Source organism: Cavia porcellus, unplaced genomic scaffold (genome assembly GCF_034190915.1).
Source record: "Cavia porcellus strain 051 isolate PalLab524CR breed Dunkin Hartley unplaced genomic scaffold, mCavPor4.1 scaffold_18, whole genome shotgun sequence".
In the NCBI taxonomy this organism is placed as follows: domain Eukaryota; kingdom Metazoa; phylum Chordata; class Mammalia; order Rodentia; family Caviidae; genus Cavia; species Cavia porcellus.
Window position 1 is genome coordinate 73,077,759 of NW_026947501.1, and position 18,227 is coordinate 73,095,985.

Below are 18,227 nucleotides of genomic sequence, written 5' to 3' on the forward strand. Positions count from 1 at the left end.
GGTAGGTTTAAGAAAACCATTGTCTAAAAGATGCTTGATTAAGTCCCCGTAATGTTTGGGAGCTATAAGATATTGGGGAACACAAAGATAAATTGAAGGATCCCTGAGACAAATGAAAATAGGCATGGCATAAGTAGCACAGGTGGGGTTGGAGGTATCCCAAATATGGGATCGCCCAGAGAAGAAGGGAGAGGAGGAGATGGCTTTGCAGCACTCTGTGAGGGTGTTTGGAGGACTAGAGCTGTGGGATGGGGGGGAGAAGGTAAAGGAGAAGTTAAGCTTTCGAAGATCCCTACCTAAAAGTGGTGTGAGACATGTTGGAATTACTAGAAAGCTATGGGTATAGAAGAGAGTCTGGAACTTGCATGGAAAAAGCCCTGTCTGCAGAGGCTGTGTAGGTTGGTTGTCAGCAGCCACTACAGTGACTGAGGACCTAATACAATGGCCTGAAAACTCAGGAAGAACGCTCTATGTCACCCCTGTGTCTACAAGTACAGAGAGTGTCTAAGTACTAAGACAAGTACTAAGACTTCCAGTGAGACTCATAGCTCTGAGAAGGATACCTTAATGGGGGCTATGGGCCCTAAGCCTCATCAGTCTTCAGCAGCAAGTCCAAGTAGATCAATCAGTAACAAATCTGGTGGTGATGAGATCTGTGAGGACAAGGAGTTAGAGAATGGTTTATTCGTTCTCTGGCAGTTAGGACAGTCACTCTTTCAATAGCCCTTGAGATTCTAATAGGGGCAAGACCCCAGGGGAACGCCTGGGTTGGGGCACTCTCTTGTCCAATGTCCTTCCTTGTTGCACTTGAATTCATGATCTGGCAGGGGCTCGGGCTGCTCTGCTTTGTTTTGGTTTTCCTGTCTTGGGAGCCCCAAGTGCCACTGCCAAAAGATCAGATGGATATTTAGCAAGTTTCTTTTTTGTGCCTCTTTTTCCTCTTTTCGAGTTTTTTCACTGTTGCTGAAAACATGGAAAGCCATATTAAGAAGCTCTCCTTGTGGAGTTTGAGGGCCAAGTTTAGCCTTTTATAATTTTGTACAAATATCAGAAGCAGACTGAGAAATAAAATAAGAATAAATTGTCCCTTCATGAGAGTCTGGATTTATATTAGTAAACTTAATTAAGGTGTCCCTAAGCCAAGTTAGGAACACAACTGGATTTTCATTAGCCTCTTGGACCTGTTCTAAAGGCTAGTTATAGTTAGTATGTTTGTGAGCTATTTTATTAAGGCCCACAATTATACATTCAATCATCTTATGTATTTTATAAGAACCTTCTCAATTTTGGTAATTCCAGCTAGGATCCTGTTCAGGCACTATAGTAGACCCAGGGTCATTCTCAGTGGTTTTTGCCTTATGCCTGCAATTGGCTTCTTCTCAAGCTGCTTGCCACAGCTGAGCTTGCTCTTGTGAGCTAAGGGTGGTGTTCAGAATCACGTAAATATCCTTTAAATGTAAATCATAGCAATTAGTTATAAATTCAAATTCTCTAATATAATTCTGTGGGTCAACAGAGAAGCAACCTAATTTATGGCTAATCTGAGATAGGTCAGAGAGGGAAAAAGGAACATGAATATGAACTAATCCCTTGGGGCTAGCCTGTTCCTGAAGTGGGAATAGGGACTGAGAAGGCTGTGCAGTGGGAGGTATAGGTAGCCACCAAGTGGCCAACCACCCAGCAGGCATGCATGGGCAATTACCAGGTGATTGACTGCAAAATGGCTGCTCGTCACTATGTGACAGAGAAACACAAGATGGTGACTGATTGCTGTGTGACCCACAGCAAGATGGCTGCTGGTGGTGACACAGTGAGGGAACACAAGATGGTGACTGGTCATCATGTGGCCTGCAATAAAATGACTGCTGCTGATCACATGATGAGGGACCACAAGATGGCCATTGACCCTGTGACCTGTTGCAATATGGCGGCATACTGTCATATGGTGGAGGGCCACAAGATGGTGTCCTCCACATGAGCTGCAGCAAGATGGCTGTTGAGGACCACATGAACTGCTAGGTGGCTGAAATGCATGAGACTGAGTATGGTAAGCTGGCAGGGAAAATGGTGAAAGCATTTTGCCCTAAATGGGATGCTGCACCAGTGGGAGGCTGGGAGGCAGAAGGTCATCTTCCCTGCCCCTAAGTGCGAAATGAATTCCAATGGGCTACCTGTGCATCAGTAATGCCCCTTAGGCACCACCCCAAACCTAAGCTATACATATGCCCCCATACCACGCGTCTAGCAGAGAGAAAGCCGGACCTCAGTGGTCGGGGGTTCTCTCTCCATATTCTTAAAATAAAGGCCACTTTACTTTATATTCTGTCTTCTAACTGCACTGAAAACTCTTTCAAATGGCAGTGCAGGAGTAGGAGACAAAGAAGAGCCGTCTAACGGAATAGATGGCTCAGGTGGAGGAGATCGAGAAATCTGAGCCTGGGGAGAGAAACTAAGGGAAGGATTACAGGCCACTGAGGTTGAGGAAGAGAGAGAGGAGGGTGCAGGGGACACAGAAACCTCTGGCTGAGAAGGCTGTGGGGGAGGGGGGAGTAAAGATGGGAGGCACCCTCAAGCGGGGAGAGCTTCTGGAGCAGTAGAGTTAGTTAGAAATATTTGGGCTGCCGTGCATGACTGAATGAGAGAAGAATATGTCCTTAGGGTAAGGAAAATTAAACAGACATGTTGAAAGAAATATGCTGGTGATGTTTATATTTACTTTTTAATGTATTTTTATTAGTGCATATTAATTTTTAAAAAATTGGACATCTGTATAGTTTTCTAATGTATATATATTTTGATCTATACAGTCCCCATTATCCTTCCTTACATTCCCCTCTCCTCTCTGCCTTATTCTTTCTATCTTTTCTAATAATAATATTCTTTCTGAGGAGGACCACAGGACTGCTTCCTGTGAAACAAGCTAACTTGCTCTACTTCCCTGTTTTTTGTTTGTTTGTTTGTTTTGTTTATTTGTTTTTTGTATTGAGAATCAAATTCACAACCTTGTGTTTGCCGGGGTATGCCACTGAGCTATATGTCTGGCCCAACTTCAAGTATTAGGTATTGATATATACAGAGCTGGCTAGGAAAATACTCTACTCCCTCAAATGGCTTTAAGCACTGCAAATGGGTATAGCCCAGATGCTGGTGCATAGCCTTGGAAGCAGTGTGAAGGCTGAGTGATGCCACACTTATATCTCCCTTCTACTAAGTATGAGCTAGGCTGAGAGATGTGGTGCTGTTTGCACAGGCTGAGCCTGGAGAAAGAGGCCCTGATGTCCCAGGGAAGAAGGGCCAGACATCAAAGCTGCGGGCAACTGGCAACTGACCAAACACACGAGATACTTCCTCAAACTGTGTTATGCAGATTTCTCCACATTTAGAAGCTACCTGTTACCAAAATCCACTACTCTTTCTGCATACCTCTCTCTGCACATTGTAGAGGTGCTATTGTAGTGCCTCCTGCCTGGCCCAGCCCACAGCACTCATGAACTTCCCACCACTCTCACATTCGTCAGCCCTGAGCCATTCCCTCCTTCACAAATTTCATAAAGCCTGGGTTTGGCCCTGGGTTAGCCATTGTTCCAACTGGATTAGGACCTCCTTAGCTCCTCACAACTGCAGATATGTCTGTGTCTCTTTATTCTCACTGCAGGTTGCCCTTACTAGAAGGCTAATAACTTTTCCCTGGGCCTACAAATATAAACTCCTTTGGACAGCTCTCTATACTTTGTAGTTTCATGTCATCTTTTTTTGTTTAGATTCCATATATTAGGGAAAATATGTAAAACTTGTCTTTTTATTTTGCTTAAGTTAATCTCCAGTTCCATCATTTTCCCAAAAATGTCATCATTTTATTCTTCTTTGTAACTCAATAATGCTCCATTGTTCATTTATACCACACTTTCTTTTTTTTTTAAATTTTATTTAAGGAGAAAAGAAAAAAACAGAAAAAGGGTACAAGTTATACAGAATTTCAGAAAAAAAACAGTAGGAAATCACTAGTTAATAGATTATATATTGTCATCTTAGAAATAGTTGTTCAAGTTACAAAATTAAAGCATATAAAGTGGACTTTCAAACAGTGAGACTGCAAACAGTTCTGTTCAATGATCCAACAAAAATCAGTAATATGGTTATCTATCTTATACATTTAAATAATGCAGTTATATCCTTTAGAGCACTTTCTTTTCCTCTCTTTTTTACAATGACAATTACACATTTTGGGTTTTATTACTCCCACAGTTCTTATTACTTTTTTTGAAGAGAATAAAACCAAATGTGACATAACAAAACAGAGTCAGTCAAATCAAAAGGATGGACATAATACATAATGTAAAAACAGAATACAAGGTGATCAACAATGGTTACAATACTGCCTCTTGCTATCTTAAAAAGAATTGCTTATATCATCAGTTATAATAAAATTGAACAAAACAGTAAAGAACAAAACTAATAAAACCAAAACATTGGAGACATTACAGGACTTCAAAAGAAGATAATAGTCAAACCAGAATGTGCATCATAGTGAATCTTACTGTATTCACAGTTGTTGCCTATACTCTCAAACTTGGTACTATCAAGCAAAACAGAATCAGCCAAAACAAGATGATGAGAGCAATACAGGGTTTCAAATCAAGTTAATAGGGAATCAAAGTGGGTTATCCTGCTATTTTTTATTTATTTTCCCCTTAATTAAAAAGATAAAAGTAAAAAAGTAAATAATTAAAAAAGATTGAGATAAAAGAGAACATAACAAAACAGCACAGGTCAAAACATATCCATTTAAAGCAAAATAGTGTTTCACCACAAGATATACCGCCATAAAAGTAGTTACCATAGTGTCTCTTTCCTTGAAATCTTTGAGTATAACTTCATATACTGTAGCATCAAACATATCAAGACAATTTAAACCATTCAAGAGAATGACAGTATTACAAGGTATTTAGAACCAACTAACAGAAAATGAACAATGGTTTCTGTATAATGTCCTTGTCTATAAAAGTTTTTGTTTATATTATCACATATAATAACATCCAATAAGATACAACATGTTAAGACTGATGAAGACAGAAGAACAAAAGCTTGATGAGAGTTCAAAACAAGATGATATTAAATCAGCACTAGCTCTTATGATGTCTTGTTTTCTCCAAAACAGCTGTTCCTACCATCCAACCTTTTCTGCCTCACTTCTGTTGAGCTCTTTTTCTGTCATTAGTTGTCAGTTTGTCTTTTTCATTTCGCTTTCTGCTCCATTCATTGTGGCCTCTCTGCCACTGTTTCTGGAATCTTGTTATTTTTCTTTTTTAGAATGTCTATAGAGTTGAATTGGTGGTTGCAAATTCCCCTAGTTCCTCTTTATCCTGGAAGCACCTTGTTTCTCCATTAATTTCTAGGGACAGTTGTGCAGGATATATCAATCTTGGCTGGAAGTTATTATCTTTCAAAGCTTGAATTATTTCCCCCCACACTCTTTGTGATTTGATGGTTTGTGCCGAGAAGTCTGCTATAATTCTGATGGGTGTTCCCTTGTAAGTGATCTGTTTCTTGTCTCTGACAGCTTTTAATATTCTGTTCTTATATTGGATTTCTGGAATCTTTATTATATGCCTGTGTGATTATTATATGCCTGTTTGGGTTGTAGGTGGCTGGGGTCCTGTATGCCTCATACATTTGAGTATCTTTACCTTTTGCTAAATTAGGGAAATTCTCCTGGATTATTTCTGTGAATAGCCTTTGTAGTTCATTTGTTTGTGTCCCTACTTCTTCCTTTATATTCTTAATTCTTAAGTTATAGATCCTCTTATTATCTTCTAGCCTTTGTATTATTGCTGTTTGTTTCCTTATTATTTTTAAGAAGTTTTTCATTTCATGCTCCCACATTACAAATCAGATAATCTATCCTTAGTTTCTTTCAAGCTGCTATGCCAGCTTTCAATAGAGTTTTTAGTTTCTTGGTAATCTCTTTGAACCTGCTTCATGTATTCTATGTTTTCTCTGTTTTCTCCAATCAAACAATTCTCCCCTTTTTTTTCTGTTCTTCCATTCCACCATCTGTTTTTTCTTGGGCAGTGGTTAGCATTTCTCTAACTATTCTACTTATATCTTGCTTTACTTCATTAAATACTTCACTTTTGAACTCATCTATGAGGCTCTGGAGATATCACTTTATGTCTATTGGTGCCATGCCTGATAGTGCATGTTTTCTGTCCTCATTCTCCTTTGCATTTACCTTTCCTGGGGCAGTGTTCTCAGGATTGGGGACCGAGGACCCTTTCTTGTTGCCTCCTCTTCTCATATTTTTTGTTCTTCCATACAGGCATATATAGGAGGCCCAGTTTCTTTCTTTGTGGGTTACAGTTTGTTTGAATCCGCCAGCTAGATGTTCCTGTCCACTGCAGTGTACTAGGGAGACACAGACTGGGGCAGCTTATGTTGGGTCCGCCCCTCCAGGTCAATCAACCTACTGAAGACTTCACTGCTAGGGTGCACTGCCAGGTGCTGGGACCTGGTTGGGCTAGCCTACTGGATCTTAGTCTGTGGCTTCATCCAGGTCAGGCACTCCCCACCACTCCTGCTTGAGAGGGGAATATGCGACTAAAGTCACTGCAGCGTCCTGTTCCGGCTAGTCTGCCCGGTCCCAGAATGTCCTCTTTTGGAGCCTCCTAGTCTATGGAAGGGTCCCCGTTCCTCTCATTCACCACAGGTCGATACTGGGCTCCCCGCCAGTCCTGCTCTCAACTCGGTTCGCCAATTCCCACTCTCAGAGCTTTCGCGTTTCTATCCCCGCTGTGCCAATTCAGACGCAGCGGCAGTGGCAGGAAACTCAAATCGCGGTTTCCAGAGGCACAGGTTCCAGCTTTGGCGCTGAGATTTTATCTGTTTCGGTCATAGCATCAGGATTGCATTTCCAGTTGGTTTCTCTCAGCTTAGTTCATTCCTGGGTGGGCAGGGTATATCTCCCCTTGCTTAGGACTCCTAAGACTGCACCATTCCTGGAATCTAAGCTGGCTATCTCAGAGAGCCTCCATAGCTGCTGTTATCTATCCGCCATGTTCTCCCAGAAGTCCTACCACACTTTATCTATTCACATGTTGCTGGGCACCTAGGCTGCTTCCATATCCTGTCTACTGTGAATTAGTGCCACACACAGTAAGGTGTGCAGGGATCCCTGTAGCATGCTACCCTTACTGCCCTGGGTATATATATCATGGAGTGTTGTATCAGGGTCGTATGGTATTCTAGTTTTCATTTTTTGAGGAACTTCCATACTGATTTCTATATTGACTATATTAATTGCATTTCTGGTAACAGTGTAAAAGTATAACTTTTTCTCCTGCACTCTCATCAGAAGAATTTATTGGTTTTGTATTTTTTCTTCATTCTTGGTTTTTTGAGACAGGGTTTCATTATGTAGTCCAGGCTGGCCTTGAACTCACAATGGAGCCCAAGATGGCCTCAGAATTGCAATAATCTTAGTCTCTGAGTGCTGGGATTATAGGCATGAGTCACCATGCCCAGCTGTTTTTGTATTTTGATGTTAGTCATTCTGCCTGGGATGAGGTGAAATCTCAGGGTAGTTTTTATTTGTGTTAACCCATGTTGAACATTTTTCATATACTTATTAGCTATTTGTACTTATTCTTTTTGAAAGTGTCTGTTCCATTTGTCCACTTACTGATTGGTCTATTTGAGTTTTTGGTGTTAAGGTTTTTTAGTTCTTTATGTACTTTTGATATTAATTTTTTCTCTAAAGAGTAGCTGACGAAGATCTCCCATTATGTAGCTGCCTATTCACTGTTAATTGTTTCCTTTGCTGTACAAAAACTTTTTTATTTGATGCAGTCACATTTATTTGTTGATTCTTGCTATTATTTCTTTTGCTATTGAATTCCTATTCAGGAAGTCTTTGCCTGGGCCCATAACTTCAGATGTTTCTCTTATGTTTTCTTCCAGCAGTTAAAATTTTAGGGTGTTTTTTGAGTAGTGTTGTTCAAGCTGTCCTTGAACTCACTATGCAGTCCTGGTTGTCTTTAAACTTGCAGTGATCCTTCTATCTCAGCCTCTCAGGTGGTGGGGTTATAGGCATGCGCCATCATGCCTGGGAAAGTTTCAGGTCTAAGGTCAGTTTTGAATTGATTTTTGCACTGGGTGAGAGATAAGGATATAGCATCAATCTTTTACAACTGGATGTCCAGTTTTCCATGAAAAGAGGGTGGCTTTTCTCCAATGCGTGTTTTTGGCCCCTTTGTCTGGAATTAGACATTTGCAGTGAATGAATTTGTTTCTGTCCTCTGATCTATTCCACTGGGCTACATGTCTATTCATGTGCTAGTACCAAGCTGTTTTATTTCTATGCCTTTATAGTATATTGTAAAATAGGATATTATGATGCTGCCAGCATTACTTTTTTTGGTTCAGGATTGCTGTTAAAGTTTAGATCTAAAATACTCCCCTAAAGCCTCATGTATTAGAAGGTAGAGCTTTTGGAAAGTGATTAGGTTTATCATCAATGAATTAGTCCATTTATGATTTCATAGCTAAATGCAGTGTTAGGAAGTGGGGTCCAGGTGGAGGATGGGCATCACTGAGGTCTGTCTATGAGGGTGCCCCCCAGCTCTTTCTACTTTCTTCTTGGCCCCTCTGCTTCCTGTCAGTCATGGGTTGAGCTGCTTCCCTCCATCATGCACTCCCACCATGACATTCTACTTTGTAGCCAGCTATGTATGGCCTGAACCCTCTGAAATTATGAGCCAAAATAAAATGCTCCTTTAAATTGTGGATGTCAGCTATTTTTTCCCAGGGATAGGATAAGTAATACAATTGTTTTGGCTATTCTACGTCTTTTGTATTTCCATGTGAATTTTAGGATGATTTTTTCTAGTTTTCTGAGTAATATTGGAACCTTGATGGGAATTGCATTGAATCTATAGATTGAGTGTTGTAATATGGCCATTTTAACAACATTAATTCTGGAAATCCATGAATGTGGGACAACTTTTCATCTTCTAGTGTCTTCTACAATTTCTTTCTTCAGTGTTATACAATTTTCATTGTACATGTTTTTCACCTTCATGGCTAGGTTGATTCCTAGTATTTAATTTTTTTAAGCTATTGTGAGTGAAATTATTTCCCTGTTTTCTTTCTCAGCTAGTTTATTATTAGTATATAAAAATGTTATTAATTTTTTAAATGTTGACTTTTGTATCCTATATTTTCATTTTTTTAGTTAAATTCTCTGCAAGATCTGCATCCCTTACCCAAGATAATTTTGGAATACAGGCAGGTAAGTTGACTCCTTGGTAAGGAGTTTGTGATAAAAGGGAAGTGCCAGGCTCTATCTCTGTTAATAAATAACCATTGCCAGTAAAAAATAAATAAGTTACCATTGCTAAACACTCTGGCAGTGTTCTAAGGGGTGCAGTTTCTCAGGTTAGCCCTACTCCCTCACACCCTGACATGATCTTACTCAAGTCTGCAGTCAGCCCTTGCCTAGCGTTGGGAACCAAAGGATCATTAAAGAAAAAAACTGACGTTGTGTCCTTGCTTGTGACTGTTGTGTCCTTGCTTGTGACTTCAGTGCAACTGAAACTTCTGCCAGTATCCACAAAAGCTCTTGCCTTCCCATGGTTTTCAAACTTCAGGCTAGCATTTTACCTTTACCAGTACTGTTTAGCAGGGGGTTAATGACACACCCATCCCCTCCTCTGGCACTCACCTTTTCTCTGTTCACACAACTGCTCTTCACTTCCCAGGTTTTGTTTAGGAGCCACACTGAAAGCTTTGTCATCACTCAGGCCACTGTCCTATTATTTGCTGAGCTTGTGACCTACTATTTGTGTCTGGCAACGTGCTAGGACCAGTTGGCCCTTTCTCCTGAAGGGTGAGAACTAGAAAGGGCCCACAAGGGATACACTGACCTGAGATTTTACTTATCTTCTTATCTTTACAACTTTTCTGTAAATTTAGAGTTATTGCCAAACAGATTTATTTGAAAAGAGAGGGGTGACAATCTCTCTCTGTGGGCCATTGTTATTCAATACTGGCATCACCAAGACCCTCTATGATGACCAGAGGCACATGCCTGGTGCTATGGGAAGTGCTGCTCTGGTGCTTGTTCCTGTTTAAATACTTAACAAAAGGATTATTCTTGTCTTTGTGATTTAGGTTCACAAGATCAAGTCAACCTTTGTAGATGGATTACTAGCTTGCATGAAAAAGGTAACAGGCTTTAAACAAAGAAATGGAGGGTAGGAACATGCTTATAAATGAGTTCAGATACACAGAGAACTTTTATACTTCTAGTAATTGATGAAATAGTCTGGTATTCATAGAATTGATTCTTGCATTGTGATTCTGGTATTATTACTGTGCTCTCTGCACAGCATAAGCTGGTGTTAAGCATCTAGAGAGTCCATGTAAGAGGAAGCTCTAGGGCTGACCTCTTGTTTTCACTGTTATTATTACATCTGTCTTCTGGAACTGTTTGAGGTAAATGTTGTTGTTTTAGTTTATACACAAGAAGATTGTAGTTAGAGATGTTCTGTGACTTGTTAGAGTCTATGCAACGGACAGCAGCCCTGCCAGTAACTCACAGTCCCACCTTGACTTTTCAGGTACCCATAACCCATCACCCCGCTTACCCATACACTGGAGTTGTAAGTAGCATAAGGCCTACTTGCCCTATTGCTGCTTCCACTTGGGTTACAGAGAAACTTCCTTCTTCACCCATCCTTGGTCCCATGGCAGAAGTCTTGTAATTCCAGGGGCATTTCAGAGGTGGGAATTTAGGGTCTGCATCTCACTGGCCTTTAGAGAAACAGTGAGTGTTGATGTTATGGGTGGTGAAGGGCCCAGAACAGTATTGCCATGGCTTAAACTGATTCTTTTTAACTGATCAAGGGTTCCATTTCCTCCACATGGAATCAGACTGGAACTGTGACCGGCAGACTTTCAGCCAAGCATCCTGTAAGTTAGTGTTCTTTGTTGAATGCCAATTTCTGTGCCTTGCGACAGAAGTTCTTCCCAGATGTGTTTGCCTGTGCAATTTCCATTTCCAAGAGGGGGTCTCATGCTGATCACTGTGTTTCAGTTTGTATATTCATCCCACTAACCTTCTGGGAGCACTTTTGTATTCTGGGAATAAGACTCTGAAGTGTTAAGTCAGTGAAGAATATTCTTTCCCCAAAAACCCAGGGACTTCAGTACTGAAGGCAAAAAGGATCCTCTTTCCCTCCCCCATCATCTTTTTCAGATTTGTGCTGAACAGGTAATTTTTGATTTCCAGAAGTGTCTCTGTAATCACTTCCATCTTTTGGTTGTTGAAGACTGTTTCTCATGAAAAAAAAACTCTAAGTGCCTCTGAGTTTGTGATGTACCTTTACTAACACTTAAAATAGTTACCTTTCAGATGACTTGTTATTTCTGATGTAAAGAAAGCTTGTTACTCTTTTCTTATTGCAAAAAAGTTCCTTAAGTATGGAAAACAAATATCAATTAGTAAAAGCCTCCATGGTTCTACCATGTAGAGCCAACTGTGCTGACAGTCCTGTCTGTCTTTTCATACTTTTTGCTAAGCACATGTATTCATACAATACTATTTTTTCTACAAAAAAAGCCACCTTGTTTTTATTTTACACGTCTTGGTATGATTATACACCTGGATTTGATGCTGAGCACTGTGGGTGTTGATTTTGCCTGTTGGGGTTATGAGGGACCAGTACTGTCTTCCACTGCATGTCTAGCCCTAGGATCATCTCTGGTACTTTATTCTTTTCTGGAAGTTTCCAGTGGTACTGATTTTCAGGTAGCACTCTTAGATTTTCAATCATGTGCTATTTTTATTTTTCTATTATTTCATTCTTTGGGGTTTTTTTCTGAGACAGGATCTCACTATGTAGTACAAGCTTGTCTTGAACTTACTGTGTAGCCCAGGCTAGCTTCCAACTTGCAGCAGTCCTTTCTTCCTCAGCCATCACACCAGGCTTATTTTTCCATTTGAATGTTTAAAACATTCAGCCATCACATTTAACTGGAAGTCTGTGCTGTCATGTCAACAGCTGTGTGCATCCCAGCTGTAGGGCTGACCCTACAGATAATCTTTTGGGTTGATTTGGCTTTCCGTAATTTAAGCAAGATGCCATAAACATACTTGTGCATATGTTTTGGTACATTTCCCATAGCATAAATTTCTAGAGATGAAATTTTACAGTCCAAGTCTATATGTATTTTTTTGTACCAGGAATCAAACTCAGGATCTTGTGCTTGAGTGGCCAGGCTGTGCCACTGAGCTATATCCCTGGCATGTATGTATGTATGTATGTATGTATGTATTGGTACCAGGGATTGAACTCATGACCTTGCATTTGCCAGGCAGGTGCTTACACTGCTGAGCTAAATCCCAGGCCCCCTATATTTATTTTTACGGTTTTACATTGCCAATTTGTCCACCAGAGAAAAAATTACGTTTCCCTCTCACAGTCAGTGAAAAGCTCTAATCCTTGTCATTGCAAGTCTCCAGTTTTATTATTATTTCCCGATTCTTTTTTATAATTTCCATTCCTTTAAAAATTTGTTGCTCCAAGCATGGTGGCATCTGCCTGTAATACTAGCACTCAGGAGCTGAAGCAGGAGGACTGCCATGAGTTTGAGGCCAGCCTAAGCTACATAGTGAGTTCAAGGCCAGACTGAACTACATTGTGAGACCTTGTCTCAAAAATCAAATAAATAAATACATACATACATACTTGTTGAGGCTGACTACATAAAATAATCACTCTATAAATTACCTGCTTATGTCATTTATCCATTTCTCTGGAGAATTTTTTCTATTAGTTTTAGAAAGTTCTTTATATATAGATTATACCTAATAAAAAGCTGAAATATTTTTTCTTCCCAATTTTCTTTTGCCTTTTAATTTTAAAAATATACATTATTTTGCCATACTTAAGTGGTAATCTGCTTCTCTTCCCTGGCTGCTTTTATTATTCTATTCTTTTGGTGGGTTTCTAGAATCTTGATTATTAAATGTCTGGGTGTAGATCTGTTTTGGTGGTAGGTGGCTGGAGTTCTGTATGCCTCATTTATCTGGATATCATTTCTTTTTCCTATGCTTAGGAAATTTTCCTTTAATATATCTGTGAATATTCTTTGTAGTTCATTTTTGGTTACTCCTGCTTCTTCGCTCATGTGCTTTATTCTTAAGTTATGTATGCTTTTGTGGTCTTCTAGCCTTTGAACTGTTTCTTTCTGGTTCCTCATTATTTTTAAGAGGTCTTTTCTTTCATGAAAAGACCTTCCCTTTTCTTTCATATATCATAAATCTTTCTTCAAGTATCAAAATCTAACTTTAGTTTCTGTCAAGGCATTTTGCCAGTTTTCAATGGAGTTTTTAGTTTCCTGGTAATCTCTTTGGATCTGTTTCATGTATTCTAGGTTATGTTTAAATTCTTCATCAGAGGTCTCTCTTTTCTGATTTCCTCCGTTCTTCCATCTGTGTTCTCTTTGGAGGGGCTTATCATTTCTTTAATTAATCTTTTTATATCTTGCCTCACTTGGGTCAGAAGTACAGTTTTAAATTCATCTATGAGGTCATGAAGGTATTTCTTTATATCAGCTGATGCTCTGTCTAGTATTGGATGGTTACTGTGTTGGTTCTCTTCTGTATTTACTTCTCCTGGGCTTATTTTCCCAGGTTCAGCAGCTGGAGATTTTTATTTCTATCTCTTATAATATTTCTTTCAGACTGGTGTGTCCTGGGGGTCTCTGGCCCTCTCTGTATTGCTTAGGGTCTTTCTGAAGCATGCTGACTGGAGTTTTTGCTGCCCTCCCCAATATGCTGTTATCTGAGGTAGGCAGGAATTCAGGGACAGTATAGGCTAGCCTCCAGCCTCTGTGCCAGTCAATCTGCAAGTTAGACTGTACCTTGTGGATGTCACAGAGTCACAACTATTTTGTATCTGCTTATTGGGTCCCAACCAGAGGTGTGATTCAGCCCCAGCAGACCCTGCCAGTTCTCTCTGCACCCATCAGAAGCAGCTGACTGATGTCACTGCAGTGCAGGGTTCTGCCCAAATCCAAGATGTCCTCTACCAGACCTCTCTGCGCCAGGGGCAACTATCTGAGGTCACCGTGGTGCTGGGCTCTGCCCAATTCTAAGATGTCCTCAGCCAGTGACAGCAGCCCCGAGACCCAGTCTCTAGTACTCACCAGAACTCAATGCAGATCTTCCTCTTGGGTCCACTGCACACTGCGCTGCTTGTCTTCACTGTGTTCCCAGCACAGCTCGGATGGGTCAGAAAACTGCACAGCATCTGGCTTTGGAGCTCCAAAACTTCTCGCAGTCTTCTCTGGAGCCACCAGGTGGCTATGGCTGCTTCACAGGGTCCCACGTCTCAATTTCCAGCAGTCGCCAAAAGCCAATACAGCTTTTCCCCTTGGAACCACTGCTCTCTGTGTCATGTCCTCCCATTAAAGGTCCGGGATTCACAGACTCCCGTTATTGGCAGCCGCGGTCTCAGCATGACCTTAGATCCTCTGGGCACGCCTGGTACAGTGCAGAAAGGGGCTCAGTGAGTACATCGGGCTTCAGCTCTCCACCCAAGCTTTTCCTTCCTCTTCCTGGTTTTATTTTTCCCTTCAGTTATCACCTTGGTTAATAAGAATCGTTATCTATTTGTCTGGCCCTCTCCATGTTGTCATATTCTAGCATCTGATCTGATTTCTCTGCAAAGACTGCACCCAGCCCCCTAGCAAGCCACCATTTTTGAACTCCTGGGCTTGCTCTGATTACAGCTTATTTAAAAGCCAAGATAGAGTAGTTGATTTGGTTGATTCACCTGCAGTCTCAGTAATGTATATTTAGTAAACACACTGGCGCACTTTTACAGAAGCTACCCTAAAATGTTGGTCAGAACACATCACTATTTGTATCAACTTAGCATTGGCATCTTTTGATTGCCTTTACCTGTGCAAGTTGAGATTTGCCTATTTCTTCATGTGTCTAATACTTTAGGTTGTTTACTGGACAGTTTGAATATTATGAGAGTCTGAGTCTTGTTTAAAAATTCTACTAAAATAGAATTGGGATTTTTGTTTCATTGGGCAGTCAGCCTGGTGAGGCTCTGGCTGCCTGTCCTGACTCGTTGCCCACGTGCTGTGGTGCCACTGCAGATTCAGTTTTCAAAGCCTTTGCAGTGCCGTTCAGATAGTCCCACTGACAGTCACCCAGGGTCAGTGTAGAACTTGAGTTGTATTATGTTAGTTCCCCTGTCACTTTTCATGTGCCATTCAGGACAAGAGCTGCTCAACTGCAGGTGGAAGCTGAGCCTTGCAGTTTATAAGCAATTCTATGACACTGCTTTCCGGATCTCTGGTCTGTGACTTCTCCACTCATTTCTGGTCCTTTAGGAATCCTTTTTTTTTTTTTATTGTCTAATGGGTAGTGTGAGGCTTTAGTAATCTGACCCTGCCATACAGTCTCTGACACTGGCCCCATGTCCAGGACCAAGCAGTAGGAGAACAGAGGGGTCAAGATGGTGACTCACTGCCTATCTGGTAGGACTTCATATTCTGGTCTGCTTCCACAGTCTTCCTGGTGCTTATTGTTCATTTATCAGAATCTCCATATTTCTGCCTGTGCTTCTGCCCAGTTACATGGCTGCATCAGTGGAATGTGCATGCTCATCTCACCAGAAATAGGAATCATAGTTTCAGTACTGGGAGCTGATCTGAGGGAGCACTGGGCTACATCTCCGGCATTATTTTTTCCTTTTTTCTATTTTGAAACATGGTCTTGCTAAGTTGGCCAGGCTGGGCTCAAATTTTTGATTATTCTGTCTGAGCCTACCAACATAGCTGGGTTGCCTTAATTTTTTTAACATTATTGAGGTAGGGACTCTGGAGAACATGGCGGACAGACAACAGCAACTACTGAACGCTCTCTAAAGGCTCGGCTCAGAGGCCAGGAATGATGCAGACTAAGGAGATACGAACCAGTAGAGATATGCTCTGCTGACTCAGGAACGAACTGGGCTGAGAGAATCCAACTTGGAATACAGTCCTGGCGCTAAAATAGGAACAGAAAAATCTCGGTGTGGAGGCTCGACTCCGCGCCATTGGAAACCGCGGCTTGGATTTCCCGCCGCGCGGCGGCCGGCCACCTCCACAGCGGCTCAGCAAGGAGAGACGCGACCCCCGAGCTCTGGGAACGGGCGTCTGGGAACGGTCTCGGAAACGCGACGGGCAGGAAGGAAGGCTGACTGGTGGCGAGGTGAGCGAGGAACTGACTCCCTACCGCAGTCTGACTCCAGCGGAGGATTTTCTGGGCGCGGGCAGTCCTGTAAGAGCAGGGCACGGTGGCAACTGCAGCCGCGCATTTCCCTCTCGGACGGGATTGGTGAAAGGTGCCTGGCCGGAGGGACGCTGCTCGCGGACCCCCTAGGCTGGCCTAGCCCAGATCCCAGAGCCTGATGGTGGCCCGGAGGAGCGACCGACTTCCGCGTAGGCTGCCTCCTCCGCAACTCCCTGGGGCGCAGCGGTGAGCTGGAACAACTAGCCAGCGCAATTCGATCAAGCTGTAGCTGACAGGCAGGGAAGCCGGGCCTCCTGTGTAAGATTACATTTTATAAGGAACAGAAAATATGGGGAAGGGAAGCAACAAAAAAGGCTCCTCGACCCCCAATCCTGAGAATCAGGCAATAGTGGACACTGTACCAATATACATTAAGCGCCATTTAGAGAGCCTCATAGACCAATTCAGGAATGAAGTTATCAATGACCTGAAGCTAGAAGTATGCAGAATAGTTAGAGAAATGCTAAGCACCACCCAGGAAAAAGCAGATGGTGGAGTGGAAGAACAGAAAAAGAGGGGAGAATTGCTTGATGGAGAAAACAGAGAAAGCATTGAGTATGTGAAGCAGGTGCAAAGGGACTATCAAGAAATCAAGCAGTATACCCAAGACTGGCATAACAGCTTGAAAGAAACTAAGGACAGACTATCTGAATTGGAGGGCAGACTTGAAACATGGGAGAATGAAATGAAAAACTTCTTAAAAATAACAAAGAAACACACAGCAATAATACAAAGACAAGAAGATGATAAGAGGAGCCATAACTTAAGGATTAAGAACATAAAAGAAGAAGTAGGGACACAAACAAGTGAACTACAAAAGCTACTCACAGAAATAATCCAGGAGAATTTTCCTAATTTAGCAAAAGGTAAAGATACTCAAATGTATGAGGCATACAGGACCCCAGCTACCTACAACCCTAATAGAGAAACACCCAGGCATATAATAATAAAAATTCCAGAAATTCAATACAAGAACAGAATATTAAAAGCTGTAAGAGACAAGAAACAGATCACTTACAAGGGAAGACCCATCAAAATTACAGCAGATTTCTCTTCACAAACCATCAAATCACGAAGAGCATGGGGAGAAATAATTCAAGCTTTGAAAGATAATAATCTACAGCCAAGATTGAGATATCCTGCACAACTGTCCCTGGAAATTGATGGAAAAACGAGGTGCTTCCAAGATAAAGAGGAACTGGGGGAATTTGCAACCACCAATCCAACCCTACAGAAAGTATTGCAGGATATTCTAAAAAAAGAAAAATACAAAGAACCCAGAAATAGGGGCGGGGAGGCCACAACGAATAGAGCAGAGACCAAAACGAAGAAGACAAACTGACAGCTACTGACAGAAAAAGAGCTCAACAGAAATGAGACAGAGAAGATTGGATGATAGGAACAGCTTTTTTTGGAGAAAATGACATCTTAATAGGTAATGCTGATTTAGTACCATCTTGTTTTGAAGTCTCATCTAGCTTTTGTTCTTCTGTCTCCAATGGTCTAAACAGGTTGTATCTTATTGGATTTTACTATGTACGATAGTATAAGAAAAAACCTTTTAAAGACAAGGAGATTATACAGAGACCATTGTTCATTTTCTGTTAGTCGATTCTAAATACTCTATAATGCTGTTATTCTCTTAAATGGATTTACATTGTTTTGATATACTTAATGCTACAGTATATGAAGTTGTACTCAAGGACTTCAGGGAGGGAGTCAATATGGTAACTATTTTTGGGTCAGGATTAGCTGGTGGTGAAACACTATTCTGCTTAAATGGTTATGTTCTGATCTGCCCTGTTTCGCTGTTATGCCCTCTTTTTTTCTCAATCTCCACTCCATTATTTACTTTTTTATTTTTACCCATTTAATT

At 41.2% G+C, this 18,227-nt stretch overlaps 1 protein-coding gene across 8 annotated transcripts in view; it reads left to right on the forward strand.

Annotated features, from left to right (window-relative positions):
* Nucleotides 1-18,227, forward strand: part of Poln (DNA polymerase nu) — a 152,851-nt gene that overhangs the window by 54,047 nt on the left and 80,577 nt on the right. For 4 of the 8 annotated variants that reach the window (XM_063230288.1, XM_063230283.1, XM_063230290.1 and 1 more), the window contains 4 exons: nt 9,230-9,286; nt 10,168-10,221; nt 10,711-10,779; nt 10,903-10,968. The exons of 1 other annotated variant lie outside the window; for it this stretch is intronic. In XM_063230288.1, coding sequence (XP_063086358.1) covers nt 9,230-9,286; nt 10,168-10,221; nt 10,711-10,779; nt 10,903-10,968 — 246 coding nt within the window. Of the gene's footprint in view, nt 1-9,229; nt 9,287-10,167; nt 10,222-10,616; nt 10,659-10,710; nt 10,780-10,902; nt 10,969-18,227 lie in introns of all 8 variants that reach the window. 3 more of the 8 variants (XM_063230284.1, XM_063230286.1, XM_063230287.1) reach the window with 3 other exon arrangements.